Source organism: Ranitomeya imitator, chromosome 1 (genome assembly GCF_032444005.1).
Source record: "Ranitomeya imitator isolate aRanImi1 chromosome 1, aRanImi1.pri, whole genome shotgun sequence".
Lineage (NCBI taxonomy): Eukaryota > Metazoa > Chordata > Amphibia > Anura > Dendrobatidae > Ranitomeya > Ranitomeya imitator.
Window position 1 is genome coordinate 33,175,344 of NC_091282.1, and position 19,005 is coordinate 33,194,348.

The window sequence follows — 19,005 nt, forward strand, 5'->3', positions numbered from 1 at the left end:
TCATTTTACAAGAAACGGTAGGCTTACCCAATGTATCCGAAACACCACTTCAAAATCCAGATTTAGAGCTGTTTATAGATGGTAGTAGGTTTGCAGATGACACAGGTAACTTCCATACAGGGTATGCAGTTGTGTCAGGATCTGAAACTCTCAAAGCAGAACCGCTTCCACCGAAACAATCTGCACAAGAAGCAGAACTAACAGCATTGATTGAAGCTCTTAAAATAGCTGAGAACCAGACAGCTAATATATACACTGATTCTAGGTATGCACATGGTATTGTGTTTGATTTTGGAGTAATCTGGAGAGCTAGAGGTTACATGACAGCGTCAGGACAACCTGTAAAACATGCTTCTCTGATCAAACAGATCTTAGAGGCTGCACAGGAAACAAAAGAAGTAGCAGTAATCAAGGTAGCTGCACATGTGAGACTCGACACTAGGGAATCTAGGGGAAATGATAGGGCTGATAAAGCAGCCAAAGCAGCAGCAGTCAAACCCTTACAACAGGTTCATACTGTAAACCCCACAGAAAATACTGAAGATAGACTGAGACAAGCACAGGAAGATGCAGGAGAAGAGGAGAGGGACAGGTGGAAAAAGGAAGGGGCAGAAGAACAAGCGGGAATTTGGAAGAAAGATGGACTAATATGTCTACCTAGAGCCTGGTACCCGATAGTAGTTGGTGGACTGCACCACCCTACTCATGTGTCTGCAAATGCAATGACACTACTGGCAAAGCAAGTCTGGTTGGCTCCAGGTTTTGGCAACTATGCAAGAGACTATTGTGCTGCATGCGCTATATGCCTGGCACATAATCCCGGGCAGACAACAAAGACCCCTATGAAGCACCACGTCCGACCTCTCTACCCGTTTCAGCGATTACAAATAGACTTTATCCAGCTGCCAAAAAGTAATGGGTATGAGTATGTGTTGGTATGTGTGGACATGTTCTCGGGGTGGCCAGAGGCCTATCCAGTTCGGAAGGCTTCAGCTAAAAACACTGCTGTAAAGCTAGTTGCCGAACTGATACCCCGTTACGGTCTCCCTGAAGTGATCGAGTCAGATAGGGGTACTCATTTCACTGGAGAAATATTTCAAAATGTACTGAAAATGTTGGGTGTTGAAAGTCAGTTACACACTCCGTACCATCCTCAAAGTTCTGGTAAGGTGGAACGCATGAATGGAACTTTAAAATTAAAAATACAGAAAGCCATGGCTGAAACAGGAAAGCCTTGGACAGAATGCCTTCCACTGGCCCTTTACTCAATACGCAATACCCCAAGGGGTAAGACTAAACTGTCTCCATATGAAATTTTGTTTGGCAGGACTGCCAATTTAGGATGTTATTTTCCACAGCAACTTGTGTTAAATATTGAGTCATTGACTTCTTATGTGCAAAATCTTCAGAAACAATTAACTAAGGTGCATGCACAAGTTTTTGCTTCCCTTCCAGATCCTGACAACACAGAAGGAAGTCACAAGTTGGAACCAGGTGATCAAGTCTATGTAAAAAGACACACCAGAAAGGCTCTAGAACCAAGATTTGACGGACCCTTCCAAGTCCTGTTGACAACACCTACATCAGTCAAGCTTGAAGGAAAGGCATCATGGATACATGCAAGCCATTGCAAGAAAAGCAGTATAAACTCATGATATTGATGTTAATAATGGTAACCTCAACGGAGGCATGGGAAAGACTGAATTCTCTAGCCCCTTTGAACAATAGATTCGTACAACATCATAGAAAATTAGTGCATGACTTGTTAAACAATACACAAACCCTGACAGATTGTTGGATCTGTACCCATTCGCCGGTATCAGCCACAAGTATACCTTTTCTAGCAGTTCCCGTATCAGCAGAAGAAATATTCGCTTGGCCTAATTGTTCAGACAACCTGGCCAACAACCAAATTGGTAATGCTAGGCTGTGGAATACTACAATCGCCATACCAATTGTGGGATGGGTAGAATTTCCTTGGTGGCAGGGTAATCTCTCAGGGAGTAACACACATCTACAATATTTAGCATTTAGGGGAGGAAAATGGGTACCTAGAAATAAGACTGGATTAACTAATTTAGGACAGGTCCCCACAGAAAATCTACAGCTTAGTTTCAGTACAACCGTCCCCCCCTCTGATGCTTTCAAACCTGTAGTATTGGAAAGATACATACATAATAGAAAATGGAAACATTCTAAATTGTTCCCCCAAGGTGATGCAAACAGTTGTACAAGTAAGCCGGGGAACCTGGTTTGTAATGAATCCAATGAGTATATCAAAGGAATGCATGTATGTGGGAATCCCGCAGCCGGGTACTGTAGCCCCTTGGGACCAAAACCCTCTTGGTGTATGCTTCAGAATGTATCTAGATTTGTGGACTTGGCTCACAGATTGGTATTGCAGCACTCAGCTCTATGGGATCTGCCTGAGGGTACATTTTGGATATGCGGAGAAGGAGCATATAAATGGCTTCCCGTAGGTATAAAGGGTACTTGTACATTAGGACGCCTAACCCCGGCTACATTCATAATTTCAAATAAACAAGTGAATATGCAAGCCGTGCCCAAGCACACACTGTATAAAAGAGCTGCAGATAACTCACCACGTCCCTCGGGGAGGCCACATATAGTACAAATGGGAATTCCTAACAAAATTGCTAGTACCATTTTTATTTATCCTATGTTAACACAAATGTGGGATAAATTAGTTAGAGCCACGGATTATCTAGATGATCAGATCTGGGATATATTGGATATACTAAACACTAGTATAGCTGTACAGAATCAGCTTATAATAGTCGTCAACCAACATACCCTGGTATTGGATTACCTAACTGCCTCACAATGGGGTATGTGTCAAATCATCGGACCCACCTGCTGTCATTATATAGACCCGAATAGTACTATGAGTATGAGATTTAAATTAAAGGACGTACAACGACTCAGAGATCAGTATGACAAAGACAATGACCAGAATAAGGATAGCTGGTGGTCAGATACCTTTTCTTTTCTTAACCCAGCCAACTGGTTCAGAGGAATCGGTGGGTGGGTTGCCGGGATTATGCAGAGCATAATACATATAGTTATGATTATTGTAGTCATATACGTACTGTTCCAGATTGTGCTCAAGAGTATCTCAGTATGCACAGATAAACTTTGTGTAATAGATGCAAGAGTATAAAGTTTTTTTTTTCCTTCTTCTCTTATGTTATCCTTTGCTAATACTGATTATTGCGCTTATTTTGCTATCCCTTTGTAATATCTGTACTTATTGCAAAACAAAGAAAAGGTTGCGAGAGTTAAATGGAAGAATTAATACTAGATTTGATTCTCTTATTGAATACAAGCATGTACATGTGTAATACCAAATAAAGGCTTTGTCTTTGGCCCTGTGGTAATAAAATAAATAAAAGAAAATGTCAAAGGGGGGAATTGTGGAGATCAGACTGAACTAAAGGAATCCATCTTGTCTTCTTCCTGAGAAATCTCGCTTACAACAAGATACATTTCTGCTGACTTGACATTTCCTTTTATGGAAGTAATCATGTGTGCATTCCTTCTTTCAATAGCAGCCTTTCATTCACCTTCCAGATGATGTAACTTTCTACTGATAAAGACTGGTATAGATTGTTTATGTAAGAGATAGTGAAATATGAGCGCTTGTGCGCATGTCTGTAAAAGAATAATTCTTTTCTATATAAAGGGAGGGCAAAGCCCAGAGAGAGAGATGTGCTCCTGGGCTTCCCCTGTATATGATCACACAATACCTTGTTTGCGTGTCATTTACTTAGGATCCCTACCTCTAGTAAGCCAGGGACTGAGAAGGACTTAACAATATATATATATATATATATATACATATACATACACACACACACATATATGTACATATATATATACGTACATATATACATATACACACACATATATCTAGATCTATCTATATATATCTCTATCTATAATTTTATTTTTTTTTTTACTGATATTTTGATAATTTTGGATTGCATATGATGAGATCTTGATTTTTTTTTATTGCATTTTCTGGAGACTTGTAGCAACTGAAAATAAAGGGAAAAAATTCCCCCCACAAATCTGGAGTTTTGATTTTTCTTTCCAGTGTTTAAAGTACGGTTTAAATCATTTTATGGTTTGGACTTTTACAGATGTGATGACAGCAAATAGCTTTCATTTTTATTTTTTAAATGAGGGGGACGAGATTTAAACTTTTACATATTTATATTTTGTAACTTTGTTGTTCTTTTTTTTTTTTTCAGTATATGGGTGCAGTACACATTTTCCTATGGTGCCCAGGCAGAGTAGTTAAATAAGCAGCAGTGACCGGAGCAAGCGCCAGTCACTGCCGGTGAGCTGATGCTTGTGTAACGCCGCCGGCATCTGGCCCTTATGGAGTGGGCTTCAGCTCTTCGAACCCCCTGCTGGCGACCTGTGAGTAAAACGTACGTTGGAGGAGCGATGCTCTGCAGACCGAGAACTGGCGACATACTCACATCCCGCTGAACAGGAGGCTGTAGTGGTCCGTTTGGTGATGGGACGCGAAATAGTAGTAGTTAAATACCCGGATCCTGAAGACTGTGGAATAGACACAGATGCTCAAGAAGAATATGGTGAGGAAGCAGGCCACCTGAGGAGCAAGGACACAACATATGTAAGATGGCAGGGAGCTGCGTACAGTATCTGTAAGGCCCCATACACGATAGATGAAAACGGGCTAAAGGAATGATGCACGGCCAAATACACCTCTGACCTAATCGGCAAATATCAGATTTTTTTTTTTCCAGACGAAGATACAGATCATCAACTGGAGCTGTGAACCGTCGCAAATGTTGGGAAAATAAACGATTGCTCACTGCGTAAACCAGATGACGATTGTTAGATATTAGCCTCCTATCAGCCACGGACATTTCTGTATTTTCCACTATAAATTGTTCTTGGTGGCTTCATCAGGAACCATGGGATCCACTCGATAATAACAAAAAGGAACTATTAGCTGCCACCACCAACCGTTTATACAGGCCAATTGGACACTCGTTTCAGGTAGTGTATGGCTTCATGGGTGCGGTTTACAGAACAAGAGGAACAGAGCTATTAATTTGTATAAATTTAATCCAGGAATGTAGGCAGAGTATATAAAAATATACAAAGATGATACAAAATGGAAAAAAAAAAAACAACCAATACAATATATACAATTACATGAAATATAAAGGAATGATAAAAGAGAATTACTAAAACTGATGTCTGGGAAATGGCTCAGACCTTAGCGGAGGGGGGCACTCCTAAGGAAAACGGACAGAACCAGAGCAAATTATATCTTCAAAGGACTGACAAATGACCCAAACACTGCCTCTTATTAGCTTAAAGTTATGCCCTCATACCTCTTCCCTTGAGGAGCTCATGTGGGGGTGGAGGGTGTTATGTGTTGGGTCTGTTGAATTTTATGAGATCCCTAACTTACAGGATATCTTCTCCCTGAAAATCCCTGACATTAGATATTAACGTCATATTTCTTATCCTGATTTTACCGTTACATAGAGATCAAACACGGCCTGATTCACATCATCTATCGGACCGTTATTAAGTTGGATGAGTTCTAGAGGCCTCACAGCGATGTGAGTGAATGCATCACACCTTTCCCTTTCCTAGGAAACTGAAAATCTATATCCCATAAATATTGGATCGATACAAAACCACAATATTCATATCTGGACAATGGAGACACAAAGCCTGAAAAATCCTTCGAACCCAAGATGCTTCTTCCTTGGAACAAAGGCAGCTGCCTGTACTTCTTCTCGTGCATAAAGAGATCTCAAAGCTTACTGTCTTCTTCCCCAGCAGATATACGTACGCTACTCACCTGGTAGCAGTGTTTTTTCAGGAGCCATGACAGCACAACGAAAGAGGGGATCCGCCCTTCAGGGACAGGAAACCTACAGACATAAAAGGGCGGTACCTCTCTCCCACGTCAGTTGGTTCCAGAGCATGAGAGGACCACCTTGGTTAGTAACACAGATGCAGCATATAAACAAATACATTTTATTATGCCAGTGAACATGGAATTTTAAGGAAAACCGAAAGGGTGTTGAATCATCCAAAAAATAGGGTAGGGAATCTAAGGGTGCTGTCATGGCTCCTGAAAAAACACTGCTACCAGGTGAGTAGCGTACGTATTTATTCAGTCGCCATGACAGCACAACGAGAGACTTTCAGAGAAACAAGGAAGACTAGGGGGGGATAATAGCCTCCAGCACCCTTCTCCCAAACGTAAGGTCTGAGGAACTACCCAGATCTAATCTGTAGTGTCTAAGAAAGGTAGAAGGAGAAGACCATGTGGCCGCCTTACATATGTCTTCGATCGATACTTCTGACCTCTCCGCCCAGGAAGATGCTACGGCCCGCGTGGAGTGTGCCTTTATACCATCTGGAACTTCGTTGCCACCTGCGGTATAAGCGAGAGAGATCGCCTCCCTGATCCATCTGGCTAGAGTGTTTTTAGATACTCTAAGACCCTTCCTCACCCCTTGATAGGCTACAAACAGAGAGTTATCTTTTTTCCAGGCATCTGAAACTGAAATATATCTAAGGAGGCATCTTCTTACATCTAAGGAATGAAATTTACGTTCTTTATCATTAGCAGGGTTGGAGCAAAATGAGGGCAGGACTACCTCCTGTACCCTGTGGAATTTTGACGCAACTTTTGGAAGATAGAGGGGATCGGGCTTCAAGATTACTCTATCCTCCCTAACCTGCATGTATGGTGGATGTCTGGAGAGTGCCTGCAGATCACTAACCCTTCTAGCAGATGTGAGTGCAACCAAGAGGGCTGTTTTGATTGAAAGGATTTTTACAGGAATGGTATCGATAGGCTCGAATGGGGCTTGCGTTAGGGCTGAGAGAACAAGATTTAGATCCCATGGGACTAACCTTTGTTTAATGATTGGTCTGAACCTAGTGACTGCTTTGAAAAATCTGGATATCCAGTGATTACTGGCTAAGTTAAGATTGTATAATGCTCCCAGAGCCGACACTTGTACTCTGAGTACTTGTGGCCAAGCCCATCTCTAGACCTTTCTGTAAAAATTCAAGAATCTGGTTTATACATGGTTTCTGGTCAATTTGAGCCCCTGAACATGATAGAAATTTTCTCCACACTCTAACATAGATGTTCGTTGTAGAGGGTTTCCTACTTTTAAGGAGTGTATTTACTAAATTCTGAGAGAATCCCTTCCCCCTCAGTAAAGACCTCTCAAGTTCCATGCCGCTAGGTGTAAGTTGACTACTCGTGGATGGAGGATTGGGCCTTGGGAGAGCAGATCTGGTAATTCTGGGAGAATCCATGGTTGGCAGACAGACATCTTCCTCAGCCAAGGAAACCATGGCCTCTTGGGCCAGAATGGGGCTATCAAGATTACCTGGGCCCTGTCCTCCCGAATCTTCCTCAGAACTAATGGTATTAGGTTTAGAGGGGGAAAGGCATATGCGAGACTGAAGCGCCAAGATATCAGCAGAGCGTCCACAGCGTATGGGTTGTCTTTTGGATTTAGGGAGCAGAATTGGTGTAATTTTTTGTTCCCCCTGCTGGCAAAAAGGTCTATCTCTGGACAACCCCATAACTGAATGATCTGATTGAAGACGGCTGGATTTAGCGACCACTCTCCCTGTCTGAGTTTGTTGCGGCTTAGATAGTCGGCTTTGGTATTGATACTTCCTCTTATATGAAGAGCCGTCAGAGAGAGAAGATGTTCTTCGGCCACCTGAAAAATATGATTTGCGACCTTCATCAATGAACTGGATCGTGTACCTCCTTGACGATTAATGTAGGCCACGGTTACCCGATTGTCCGATAATAGCCTGACGTGTCGACCCTGTAGGGGTACAAGGAATTTATTTAAGGCGTGTTTTACAGCCAACAGCTCTTTCAGATTGGAGGATGAGTCCTCTTCAGACTGAGGCCATAGTCCCTGAACCCAATCCTCCCCTAAGTGAGCCCCCCATCCCTTAGGGCTAGCATCCGTAGTCAATACTCTAGATACATGATTTATCCAAGGGACCCCCCCTATGTAGATTTGAAGTGTGAGTCCACCAAACAAGGGAATGTGTAGTCTCCGCAGAAAGTGTAAATTTACTATCTAGGTGAGCCCCTAGACGACGGGAATTGTGTAAAACGTCCCATTGTAGTGTCCTTCTGTGGAACTGGGCCCAGAGAACCGCCGGGATGCAAGACGTAAGAGAACCCAAAAGAGACATTGCACTTCTAACCGACACTAAGGGATTGCCAATCGCCCTGGTGACCAGCCGTTGAACCTTAGCTACTTTTGCGTTCGGCAGGCGACACTCCTGCCGACTAGAGTCTACAATAAATCCCAGAAACTCTTGTAATTTTAGGGGCTGAAGACGCGACTTTTTGAAATTGATTATCCAGCCCAACCCGTGCAAGGCAGTCATCACTTTTTCTAGCTGGTCCTTGCAATGTGATTCTGAATGACCCACAATTAGTAAATCATCTAGGTATGGGATTACTAATATGTCTTGTTCAAGCAAGTGCGCCATAACCTCCACCATGATTTTTGTGAACACCCGGGGTGCAACTGCGACTCCGAAGGGAAGTGCCTGATATTGGAAATGTTCTATCGTGCCGGCTAGTGAAACCGCCACCCTAAGAAACTTTTGATGATCTACATGTATTGGAACATGGTAGTAGGCGTCTTTGAGATCTAAGACAACCCTAAAACAATGGTTAAAGAGTAATTTTATTGCCGTCTTAACCGACTCCATCTTGAAGGAGGGAACCAACAAAAAATTGTTCAGGCCTTTCAAATTAATAATGGTGCGATATGAACCGTCAGGTTTTTTGATCAGGAATAGAGGGGAATAAAACCCCCTACCTTCCTCTCCCGTAGGGACTCTGATTAGAACTTTCTTCTGTTGAAGTTCTCGGACCTCAGACTCCAGCGCCAACTGTTCTGTAGAGGAGGAACGAACAGGTGTCAACATAAACTTGTCCCGAGGAATATGGTGGAAGTCAAAGGCCCTTTCCCACAATGCTTAGAATCCATGGACTATTTGTGATCCGTACCCAGGCCGGGTAGAAGGCTGAAAGCCTACCCCCCACCTGGTCCGCCAGTCATTGCGGTTTCTTAAAATCTCGTGAAGGATTAAACATAAATCCTTTACCCCTCCTTCTGTTGCTGTCGTATCTGGTAGATTCCCTGTTAGAATCTCTATATGGCCTTCTGCGGTTAGACCATCCTCTATTGTAGTCCCGTCTGTAAAAGGGTCTTCCTAGGAAGGGAAAGCGTTTTTTATTATCCCCCGCCTTTTCCAATAACTCATCTAGGACCGGTCCAAATAAGTGAGCTCCTTCACAGGGAATGCTACATAACTTCGTCCTGGCTTGTAAGTCCCCCGGCCAGCATTTTATCCATAGCGCTCTCCGGGCTGCGTTAGATAACGCCGAGGACCTGGCGGCCAACCTGACCGAGTCTGCTGATGCGTCCGAAAGGAAAGCTGCCGCATCCTGGATTATAGGCATAGAGGATAATATTTCAATTCTGGGGACTTTATCCCTGAACTGTTCTTCAAGGTGACCTAACCATACCATCAAGGACCGGGCTGTACAGGTGGCTGCTATAGCTGGTCTCAAGGACCCCGCCGAAGTCTCCCAGGCCCCTTTAAGGAAGGTATCAGCTTTCCTGTCTAATGGGTCCTTCAGGTTTCCCAAGTCGTCAAAAGGGAGAGATGTTTTTTTGCATGCTTTGGCGACTGCCGCATCCAGCTTCGGAACTTTATCCCATGAGGATGAAGCCTCCTCCTCAAAGGGATATCGTCTTTTAAATGCAGGGGGAAATGACCCCTTCCTCTCGGGTTTCTTCCATTCCTTTGAAATTAGTGATTTAATTTTGTCAATCACTGGAAAGGCTCTTCGGGATTTCCGCTCAATACCCTTGAACATAACATCTTGAATGGAGCATTCCGACTGGGTGTCCTCTATCCCCATTGTACTGTTAACTGCTTTAACTAGATGGTTAACCCTATCCAGGGACAGACAGGCCCGACTAGACTCCAGATCCTCAGAGGAGGAGGAAGACGGGAGGGACCCAGAGCTCAGCTCACCCGAGTCCGAATTCACATCAGATAAAGGGCATAACCTATTAACTTCTGCCACTCGAGACCTGGATTTTACAGAACTTCTGACTTCTTGTCTAACCATCTCTCTTATTGTAGAGGTCAGATCAGGAGCCTCTTCCTCCAGCAAACGTTGTATACATGCCTTGCACAACTTTTTTAAATGACCATCCGGAAGCGGCTCTGCGCATTCGGCACACTGCCTATGTTTGGCCTTAGTTGAACTTTTCCTCCCCTAGTAAGGAGAGAGGGAAAATAAGGGGAACACAACAATCACTAAGTGAACTTTCACGAAGATCACTTACCCCGCCAGTAATGAGTGGTACCGTAGATGGGGGGGTCCTTCGTAGCCGGCAATTCCTTACGGCTTGAGGACTTTGGTTTAGAAATCTGAGCCTCCTTAGCTCCACCAGTGCCGCTACTGCCACTAGACCGACGCTGGGAGCTCCTTCGAGGCTTTTCTGACTGCTGCTGCTGCTGGCTGCCGTTAGTTCCTTCTGGCGACTCCATTATGGAATGAACAAGGAACACCAGCAACCCATGCGTGCAGCATTAAATAAGGCCCCCAGGGTACCGCACCCGGATGGGGGTCAGCAGGGAATCCCAGGTGCCGACTACCGCATTAGCCTTTAATCGATCGGGGACCGCCCCCGCTCCGTGCTGCGCTGCCCCCGCCCGAAAAAACCGTCAGACCATCCCCAGAAGCCCCGACCGTCCCTGCAGCCGGGCGCCGCCATTGGCCGGAAACGGCGCTACTGCGCATGCCCGGCCACGTCATTCGGCCGCACCGCTCGCCGCGTCATCCGGACACGCCCCTTCCGGACGCGGCAGCGGCGCTAAGCAGACACGTGGACCAAGATGGCAGCGGACCCTCACCGGACCGACGCCGCTCCCCCGCAGGGCACAGACGAGCTCCCGAGGACCCAGCAGACCGCACCAAGCATAGACTCCCCAGGTACCTTGCTGCGGACACCACAGAAGTCAGCCTATATGTCTGAGGCTGCTTCCTCCTGCTGCCACCTACACAAACAGTCCCCCTGCTGTGTGGTGCTTCCTGCCTCCTGATCAGGCCGAGGTAGGGGACCCCCGCTACCTGCACTGGCCTGCCAGGAGTGGGGACGTCTTCATACCTTCGACCTTCTTCACAGGCCTGTCTGAAGAGTTTCCGCTGTCAGGGACAGGAAACCAACTGACGTGGGAGAGAGGTACCGCCCTTTTTATGTCTGTAGGTTTCCTGTCCCTGAAGGGCGGATCCCCTCTCTCGTTGTGCTGTCATGGCGACTGAATAAATCCTGTTTTAATCACCTGTCCACGGCAAGAGATCTCTGCTTCAAAAGGGTGTTTAATTAGTTTTTCTCTCTCTAGCTTAAAAGGTATCAACCACTGAGGACTCTCAATTCTAAATATTTTTCTCTCCCTACCTGTAATTAATCCGAATTCAAAAGAAACTTGGAGTGTCAGCTCTTCTCCAGCTATATGTGCTCGTCCCCTCCCAGGAGATGTCTTATGGATTTTCCTTTTCCTCTAGGACACACTCTGGTCTGGATGGCAGGACCATATACAATGATGCAGTCTGCAATCAGGTGAACGTCCTTGCCCTTGTCTACCGGCCGCCCACCCAACACAGCATGGTGCACTATAATGCACAAAGGCAGATCTAAGGGCCCCGTAGATAATGGATCCAGGAACCCAAAGAAATTGCTTCTTTAGTAGAATCGTACCAATCACAGTTTCCTATAAAGCCCAGCCTGTGTCTGGGCTTCACAAGACCAACATGGCAGTGACATGGCAACCTATCTGCACCCCGGCCATCAAGTACTGGGGTGGTGACTTTACAGGAAAAGGTTAATATTGCCTGGAAGTGTAATCAATGACTATGGTGGAAAAATTCTATAAATACATCCATAATAAGGGATTACATGCAGATTTCCCATAGTTGACACTATTCCCTTGCCGGTGGCACCAGGGTCCCATCGTGTGCCGCACATTTGCGTCCTTACCTCAATATAAATATAGTTGTAGGTTCTTTCGGCTTGCTGGATGAACACGGCAAACAGAGACAAGACCGGGTGTGTGCTGAAGAACGTGCACTCCGACCACACGACTATGGCAGAGAATATCGCCAGGATGACGGCCAAGATGCGAGAACACCAGGGGCGCAACAAACACTCCCAGTACCACTCTGTGGGGAAGAAAACCGAAAACTATCACAGCAGGAAAAATCTGATCATTTGGGAACCTTGAACCTTTCCGCGTCACAAGTACGGTGCAGATGTATGGAGAGGCTAACGAGCTGACATCTTCCTGTAACAGCAGCGACCAGAGCTAGCTCCGATTGCTGCCGTTTGACCACTGAAATGCGACTATTAATCACGGACATCAGTCTTCTGTGTCCTCAAATGAAAAGATAAAGTAAAGTAGTAAAGAAAAAAAAAAGGTTTTAAACATAAAACAATGTGGTATCGCCATACCTGTAAGAGTCTGATCTATAGCATAAATATAAAATTAAAAGAAAAAAAAAATGGGGATGGATTGCCAGAATTTCGTTTTTTTGTTTTTTTTTTTCTCTGACCTACCTAAAAAATGCAATATAAAAAAAAGCAACCTGTGCCCCAAAATGTCAATGGTGTAATTAAACAGTACATCCACATAAAAAAAATTAAAAATACACAGCTACGTCACCCAAAAAAAAAAAAAACAGTTATGAAGGGGTTGAAATATAAGCTCGAAAGGGTTAAACCCGGGCCATAATGTCTCCAATACGTGATAACAGCAGCCAATCACTGGCCACAGTGGTCATATCATTGCTGTGGCGGTCAATTTTGGGGGTCAGGACTGGACCAGGATCTGCAGTGCATGTCGTGCAGACTATGATGTGTGCGGTGCATAGAAAATCCCAAACAAGTAGTGAAAAATGGCCCAGCATCATCCGGAGGACAGATTAGAGTACTCACCGACAGTGGGGGTGTAAAAGTGTCTGGTGGTCCAGCTCTCTGGCTCCAGGGGAGGAAAGCTGTGCACAAATTGTCTGGTTGCACTGGTCTCGTTCTTTGCGACGTCCTCCAGGTGAAAGGCCTGTTCCAGGAGCATCCGCCACTGCACCTGGGTGCGGTTATGTCTCTGCACCGCGTAGATCACCTGTGGACGGGTCAGAAAAAAAACAAATCGGACATAAATCTGGTAATAAAAGCGGGTGTCAATGGCACGTGTGAATCCAGACAAGGAGACTTGCAGAGGTTTGATCTAATCATAACGTCTTGTAAAGTTTATTTCAAAAGGGTTTTTAAGACTTTAGACTCTGGGTCCATTGGAAAGAACGTGACACAGCTGATAATTTGGAACTGTGCGGAGGGAAATAATGACGGGAACATAGGGTTCGTCACATCCCCTTTAATCAGCTGATCTGTGGGGGGTGCAGGGGGTCAGCAGAACACCCACCACAGAGACTCAGCGGAGCCCACTGTAGTCAATAGGGTCCGTCAGGCTTAAGGTACCGTCACACTAAGCGACGCTGCAGCGATACCGACAACGATCCGGATCGCTGCAGCGTCGCTGTTTGGTCGCTGGAGAGCTGTCACACAGACAGCTCTCCAGTGACCAACTATGCCGGTAACCAGGGTAAACATCGGGTTACTAAGCGCAGGGCCGCGCTTAGTAACCCGATGTTTACCCTGGTTACCAGCCGTCACCGCTCTGCTTTCCGGCCGCTGTGCTTACACAGGGCAGAGAAGCAGAGCGCCGAGGGACAGACAGTGGAAGGTAAGTATGTAGTGCGGCCCTGCGCTTAGTAACCAGATGTTTACCCTGGTTACCAGCGAAGACATCGCTGAATCGGTGTCACACACGCCGTTTCAGCGATGTCAGCAGGAAGTCCAGCGACGAAATAAAGTGCTGGACTTTCTGCAGCGACCAACGACATCATAGCAGGATCCTGATCGCTGCTGCCTGTCACACTGGACGATATCGCTAGCCAGGACGCTGCAACGTCACGGATCGCTAGCGATATCGTTCAGTGTGAAGGTAACTTTAGTTGTGTCCTTCACGCGTCAGATGTTTCCTTGTAAGAGTTTAGTTCTTCTGCTGCTATAACAGAACAGGAAAACCTGAGCTCAGGACCCCGGTGTGAATGCAGCCCTACCTGCTTATGAAGTTTTACCAGCGTCTTCTCACTTGGATAGTTGATGTTTTTTTCTTCAAAGTCTTCGTAGTCGTCCATGTTTCTCCCCATTTTCTCTTGGTACTCGGTGGGACACTGGAAGGAAACAAAAGTGAAAAACAAATCTATCAAGTTACTTATTTCATTTTAGGAGTCCAAATAAAAAGTAAAAATAAGTCCTCTCTCGCGCCAACCCCCAGCCTGACTGCGCTATTCAGTCTCCGCCCACCCCCAGCCTGACTGCGCTATTCAGTCTCCGCCCACCCCCAGCCTGACTGCGCTATTCAGTCTCCGCCCACCCCCAGCCTGACTGCGCTATTCAGTCTCCGCCCACCCCAGCCTGACTGCGCTATTCAGTCTCCGCCCACCCCAGCCTGACAGCGCTATTCAGTCTCCGCCCACCCCCAGCCTGACTGCGCTATTCAGTCTCCGCCCACCCCCAGCCTGACTGCACTATTAAGTCTCCGCCCACCCCCAGCCTGGCTGCGCCATTCAGTCTCCACCCACACCCAGCCTGACTGCGTTATTCAGTGTCCACCCACACCCAGCCTGACTGCGTTATTCAGTGTCCACCCACACCCAGCCTGACTGTGCCAGTCTCCGCCCACCCCCAGCCTGACTGCGCTATTAAGTCTCCACCCACCCCGACTGCGCTATTCAGTCTCTGCCCACCCCTAGCCTGACTGCGCTATTCAGTCTCCGCCCACCCCCAGCCTAACTGCGCTATTCAGTCTCCGCCCACCCCCAGCCTGACAGCTATTTAGCTCCACCCAAAGGGCCATCCCAAGCAACCTGACTGACAGCTGCAGCTTATACTCAGCAGTGTGCGAGCAGCAGGGAGGAGGAACACTGAGGAGCTGTCAACCTGACCAGGTTCAAATTAGGATTATACAGCCATTCTGATATAGATTTTCATAATAAATACACCAGTCTCATCAGATCCATTTAGATACAGGAAAGAAATATATCTTGGTACCGTGTTAGCCAGTGGATAGAAAAATATTTAGAATTGAGAGTCCTCAGTGGAAGGAACCATCCTGGCCACCATGGATGTGGAATCTTTGTACTCCAATATCCCACACCAGGATGGATTAAATGCCTGCAAATTCTTCCTGGAAAACACAGGGACTGATGCGGATTCTGTGGTGAAACTTATAAAATTCATCCTCACCCACAATTACTTTGAGTTTGACAAGAAGATCTATCTACAGGAGACTGGCACAGCAATGGGAAGTAAAATGGCTCCACAGTATGCAAATCTTTTCATGGCCAAGCTTGAAAGCGATTTTTTGTCCTCATGCCCCATCAGGCCTCTGGCCTACTACCGCTACATTGATGACATTTTAATCATCTGGACGGAGTCTGAGCCACAGCTAAAGACGTTCCATGATCAGTTTAATCAATTTCATCCTACCATCAACTTGACACTCAACTATTCCTGTACTGAAATTAACTTTTTGGACACCATCATTAAGCTGCAGAACAATAAAATAGAGACATCCCTGTATCAGAATCCAATCGACCGCCCAACATACCTTAAATGGGACAGTTTCCATCCAAAACACATAAAAAACTCTATTGTCTACAGCCAAGCCATCAGATACAATCGTATATGTTCCAACCCAATGGATAGGGATGAGCACCTTGGTCGCCTCAGAAAGATCTTTTTGAATCAGGGCTACCATCCAAGAACAATTGAAAACCAGATCACAAGAGCCACCAGAATATCAAGGAATCACCTGCTACATTACAAAGCCAAAGAAGAAAACAACCGTGTACCTCTAGTGGTTACCTACAACCCAAATCTGGAGGTGCTAAGGGGAGCTGCACGGAAATTACAACCTTTACTGCAAAAAGATGCCCGATTACAATCCATTTTTCCAGACCCCCCACTACTGTGTTTTAGGCAGCCCCCAAATCTAAGAAGCATCATTGTCAGGAGCTCCCTGTCCTCTCCAACAGCTGCAGGAACCTTTCCTTGCAACCAGAAAAAATGTAAAACCTGTCCATTTATAATGACCACGGACAAGATAAAGATCCCCAATTCACATCAGGACTACAAGATCCCAGGTACTTTCAGCTGCGTCACTTCTAATGTGGTGTACCTAATTATATGTACTAAATGTCCAACTGGGGGTCTGTATGTGGGGGAGACAGGGCAGATACTGAGAACAAGAATGAACTCCCATCGCCATACAATAAGAGAAAAAAGAATGGATCTACCGGTGGCAATACATTTCTGTCTCCCAAATCATAACATTATGGACATGAAATTACTTGTATTGAAAGGAAACTTCAAATCGCAGAAAGACAGGAGAGTCTGGGAATATAAACTGATGATGACCTTTGACACTCTTAATGCAGGAATGAATGTGTCACATGGATTTATGTCTTTTTACATCAACTAAGGAACTTGCCCCTCAGACCATGAAGGGTCATTAAAACAGAGACCCTAATCACAGGACAATAAAACAATCCTTATCTAAGAATTGGCCCAATATTTATGGACGTAACTGTTTATCACCCATGGTAATTCTGCTTCATGTCACCTGGCTTATCCATGGTTTTTTTTCCCCTCTTTTTTTTTTTTTTTCCTATACTATGTTGTGCATAAATATGTGATTCTTCAGAATTTGTTTTAGTCTTTGCCTGATGAAGAGACCTGTGTAGTCTCGAAAGCTGCAATTTGTTACCATCTTTTCAGTTAGCCATTAAAAGGTATCAACCACTGAGGACTCTCAATTCTAAATATTTTTCAGATCCATTTAATAATTTATAGAAATCATGGTGTCAAATCTGATGTTATTATCACCCTAATGAGCACCAATAAATACACATTTTTACAGTCATTTAGAGGCCTTATCCTAGAGAGGAACATTTAGTCCTGCACAGGCGTCCCCAGATACTTGTTCTGATGGCCAGGATTGGAGAAACCTCTGATCCCGGCCATGTAAAGAGGATGTTCCAATTTACATAACGTTTAGCGCTCAACTGCAGTTTGTTAAAAAAAAACAAAAAAACAATAAACCTCACTTTATCCACTTTCCCAGGGGCCACCAGTGAGCCTCCAACGCTCTCGGTGTCCGACATAGGCTGTGGCACTGCGTCATGTCAATAAGGCGACAGCCGATCAGGGAGCTCAGCAGCTCTGAACGTTGAGATCCGTGTACGCTAGCAGAGCCGACATGACGTCAGTGCCACCCCCAACGCCAGACACTGGGAGCCGTGGCGGAGACTTGTCCTCGCTGGGGCCTGATGCATCCAGATTACTAATGCTGCATCGTTCCTGCCCGGCCTCCATTGTTCGCACACATGCGGAACGGAAAAGTCTTATAGGAAGTCAGAATTACCTTTCTTAAGATGGTGTCCACACATTTCCGCAAGGGGTGGTTGTACTTAATACATTCGTTCACTTTACGAACTTCCTGTTAAAAAAATAAATAAATAAAAATATAATATTGAAGCGAGACTGTATGGGTGACATGTGCCGCCCGGTGGTGATCATCAAGTTGCCCTCACCTCCATGACGTCCTCCAGGTTCTCCTCGGCGTCTGCTTTTTCGGTCATGAGTTTGGCTGCTTTGAAGTAGGTCTTCATCAGCAGATAGCCTTTCTTCGCCCCGTTCCAGTGGGACCGTGGGATCTCTACCAGGCCGTACCCCAAGAGCAACACTAGGAGGAAGAGACCCCAAGTGTTGGCTGCAGCGATTCCTATAGTCTGAAGCTGGTACCTAAAAAAAAAAAAGACAAGAAGAAGAAAAATTAAGGCCTTGAAGAAAAAAAAAAAATAAGGTCTTGTACTCAAATGCACAGATTTTTATTTTTTTATTGCTTCCTAAATTTAAAAAAAAAAAAAAAAAAAAAAAAAAATTTGAAAAAAAAGTGTTTAAGGCTAGGTTCACATTGCGTTAATGGGTTAACGCTAACGGACTGCTTTGCACGGCGAAATTGTCGCAATTAACGCCATGCAACGGGTCCGTTAGCGCACCCATTGACAGCAATGTGATTTTTCTCTGTAGCGCATCGCTAGCGCATGCCATTTACGGCACGCGCTAGCGATGTGCCGTTATTTCGTGACGGACCTCGGACGCTGCTTGCTGCGTCCGAGGTCCGTTCCTCGCTAGCACAGATCGGGGATCTGCGCTAGCGGGAACGACAAACGCAACCCATCCAAAGACATTGCGTTAGCGCAATTCGCTAGCGCTAAACGGATTGCCCTAACGCAATGTGAACCTAGCCTAATACAAAGTTCCATCCTTTTTGCTTCTTCCGAGTTCCTCTCCCACCTATCTGGTTTGCAAAATCTAACACAAACTGCTCCAACTGATACCAACAGATAATGAAGGGTACACAGATCGGAAAAAGACAGGGGAAAGCATTCAAGTTATTATGGAGGGCAGCTCACTCAGACCGTAGATGGGGAGGAAAGCACATGATCCTATATGAGCTGTAAGGTGGAAATCACTGCAGGAATGAAGCTGTGCTGCTTTACAAATTACATAAAACCTCAAACAATGTAGTTGAAATCGACCCCAGCTCATGGATGGAAAGATTACTTTCCTGATGCACCAACAGCCCAAATATCTGTCACATTTATTATCCAGGTTATAGCATGGCGTACAAAACACCAGTCTTGATCAATTACCCCCCTTCCCCCACAGATCGCACATTCAGCCTGTATTACTGGCAGGCTGCATGACAAAAGAC

General features: G+C 45.4%; 1 protein-coding gene across 1 annotated transcript in view; it reads right to left on the reverse strand.

The window, feature by feature from the left end:
• Positions 1 to 19,005, reverse strand: part of LMBRD2 (LMBR1 domain containing 2) — a 38,873-nt gene that overhangs the window by 10,661 nt on the left and 9,207 nt on the right. The window contains exons 6-11 of the mRNA XM_069745952.1: positions 17,819 to 18,029; positions 17,650 to 17,724; positions 14,282 to 14,395; positions 13,098 to 13,281; positions 12,144 to 12,325; positions 4,509 to 4,642 (exon numbers count right to left, since the gene is read on the reverse strand). Coding sequence (XP_069602053.1) covers positions 4,509 to 4,642; positions 12,144 to 12,325; positions 13,098 to 13,281; positions 14,282 to 14,395; positions 17,650 to 17,724; positions 17,819 to 18,029 — 900 coding nt within the window. The remainder of the gene's footprint in view (positions 1 to 4,508; positions 4,643 to 12,143; positions 12,326 to 13,097; positions 13,282 to 14,281; positions 14,396 to 17,649; positions 17,725 to 17,818; positions 18,030 to 19,005) is intronic.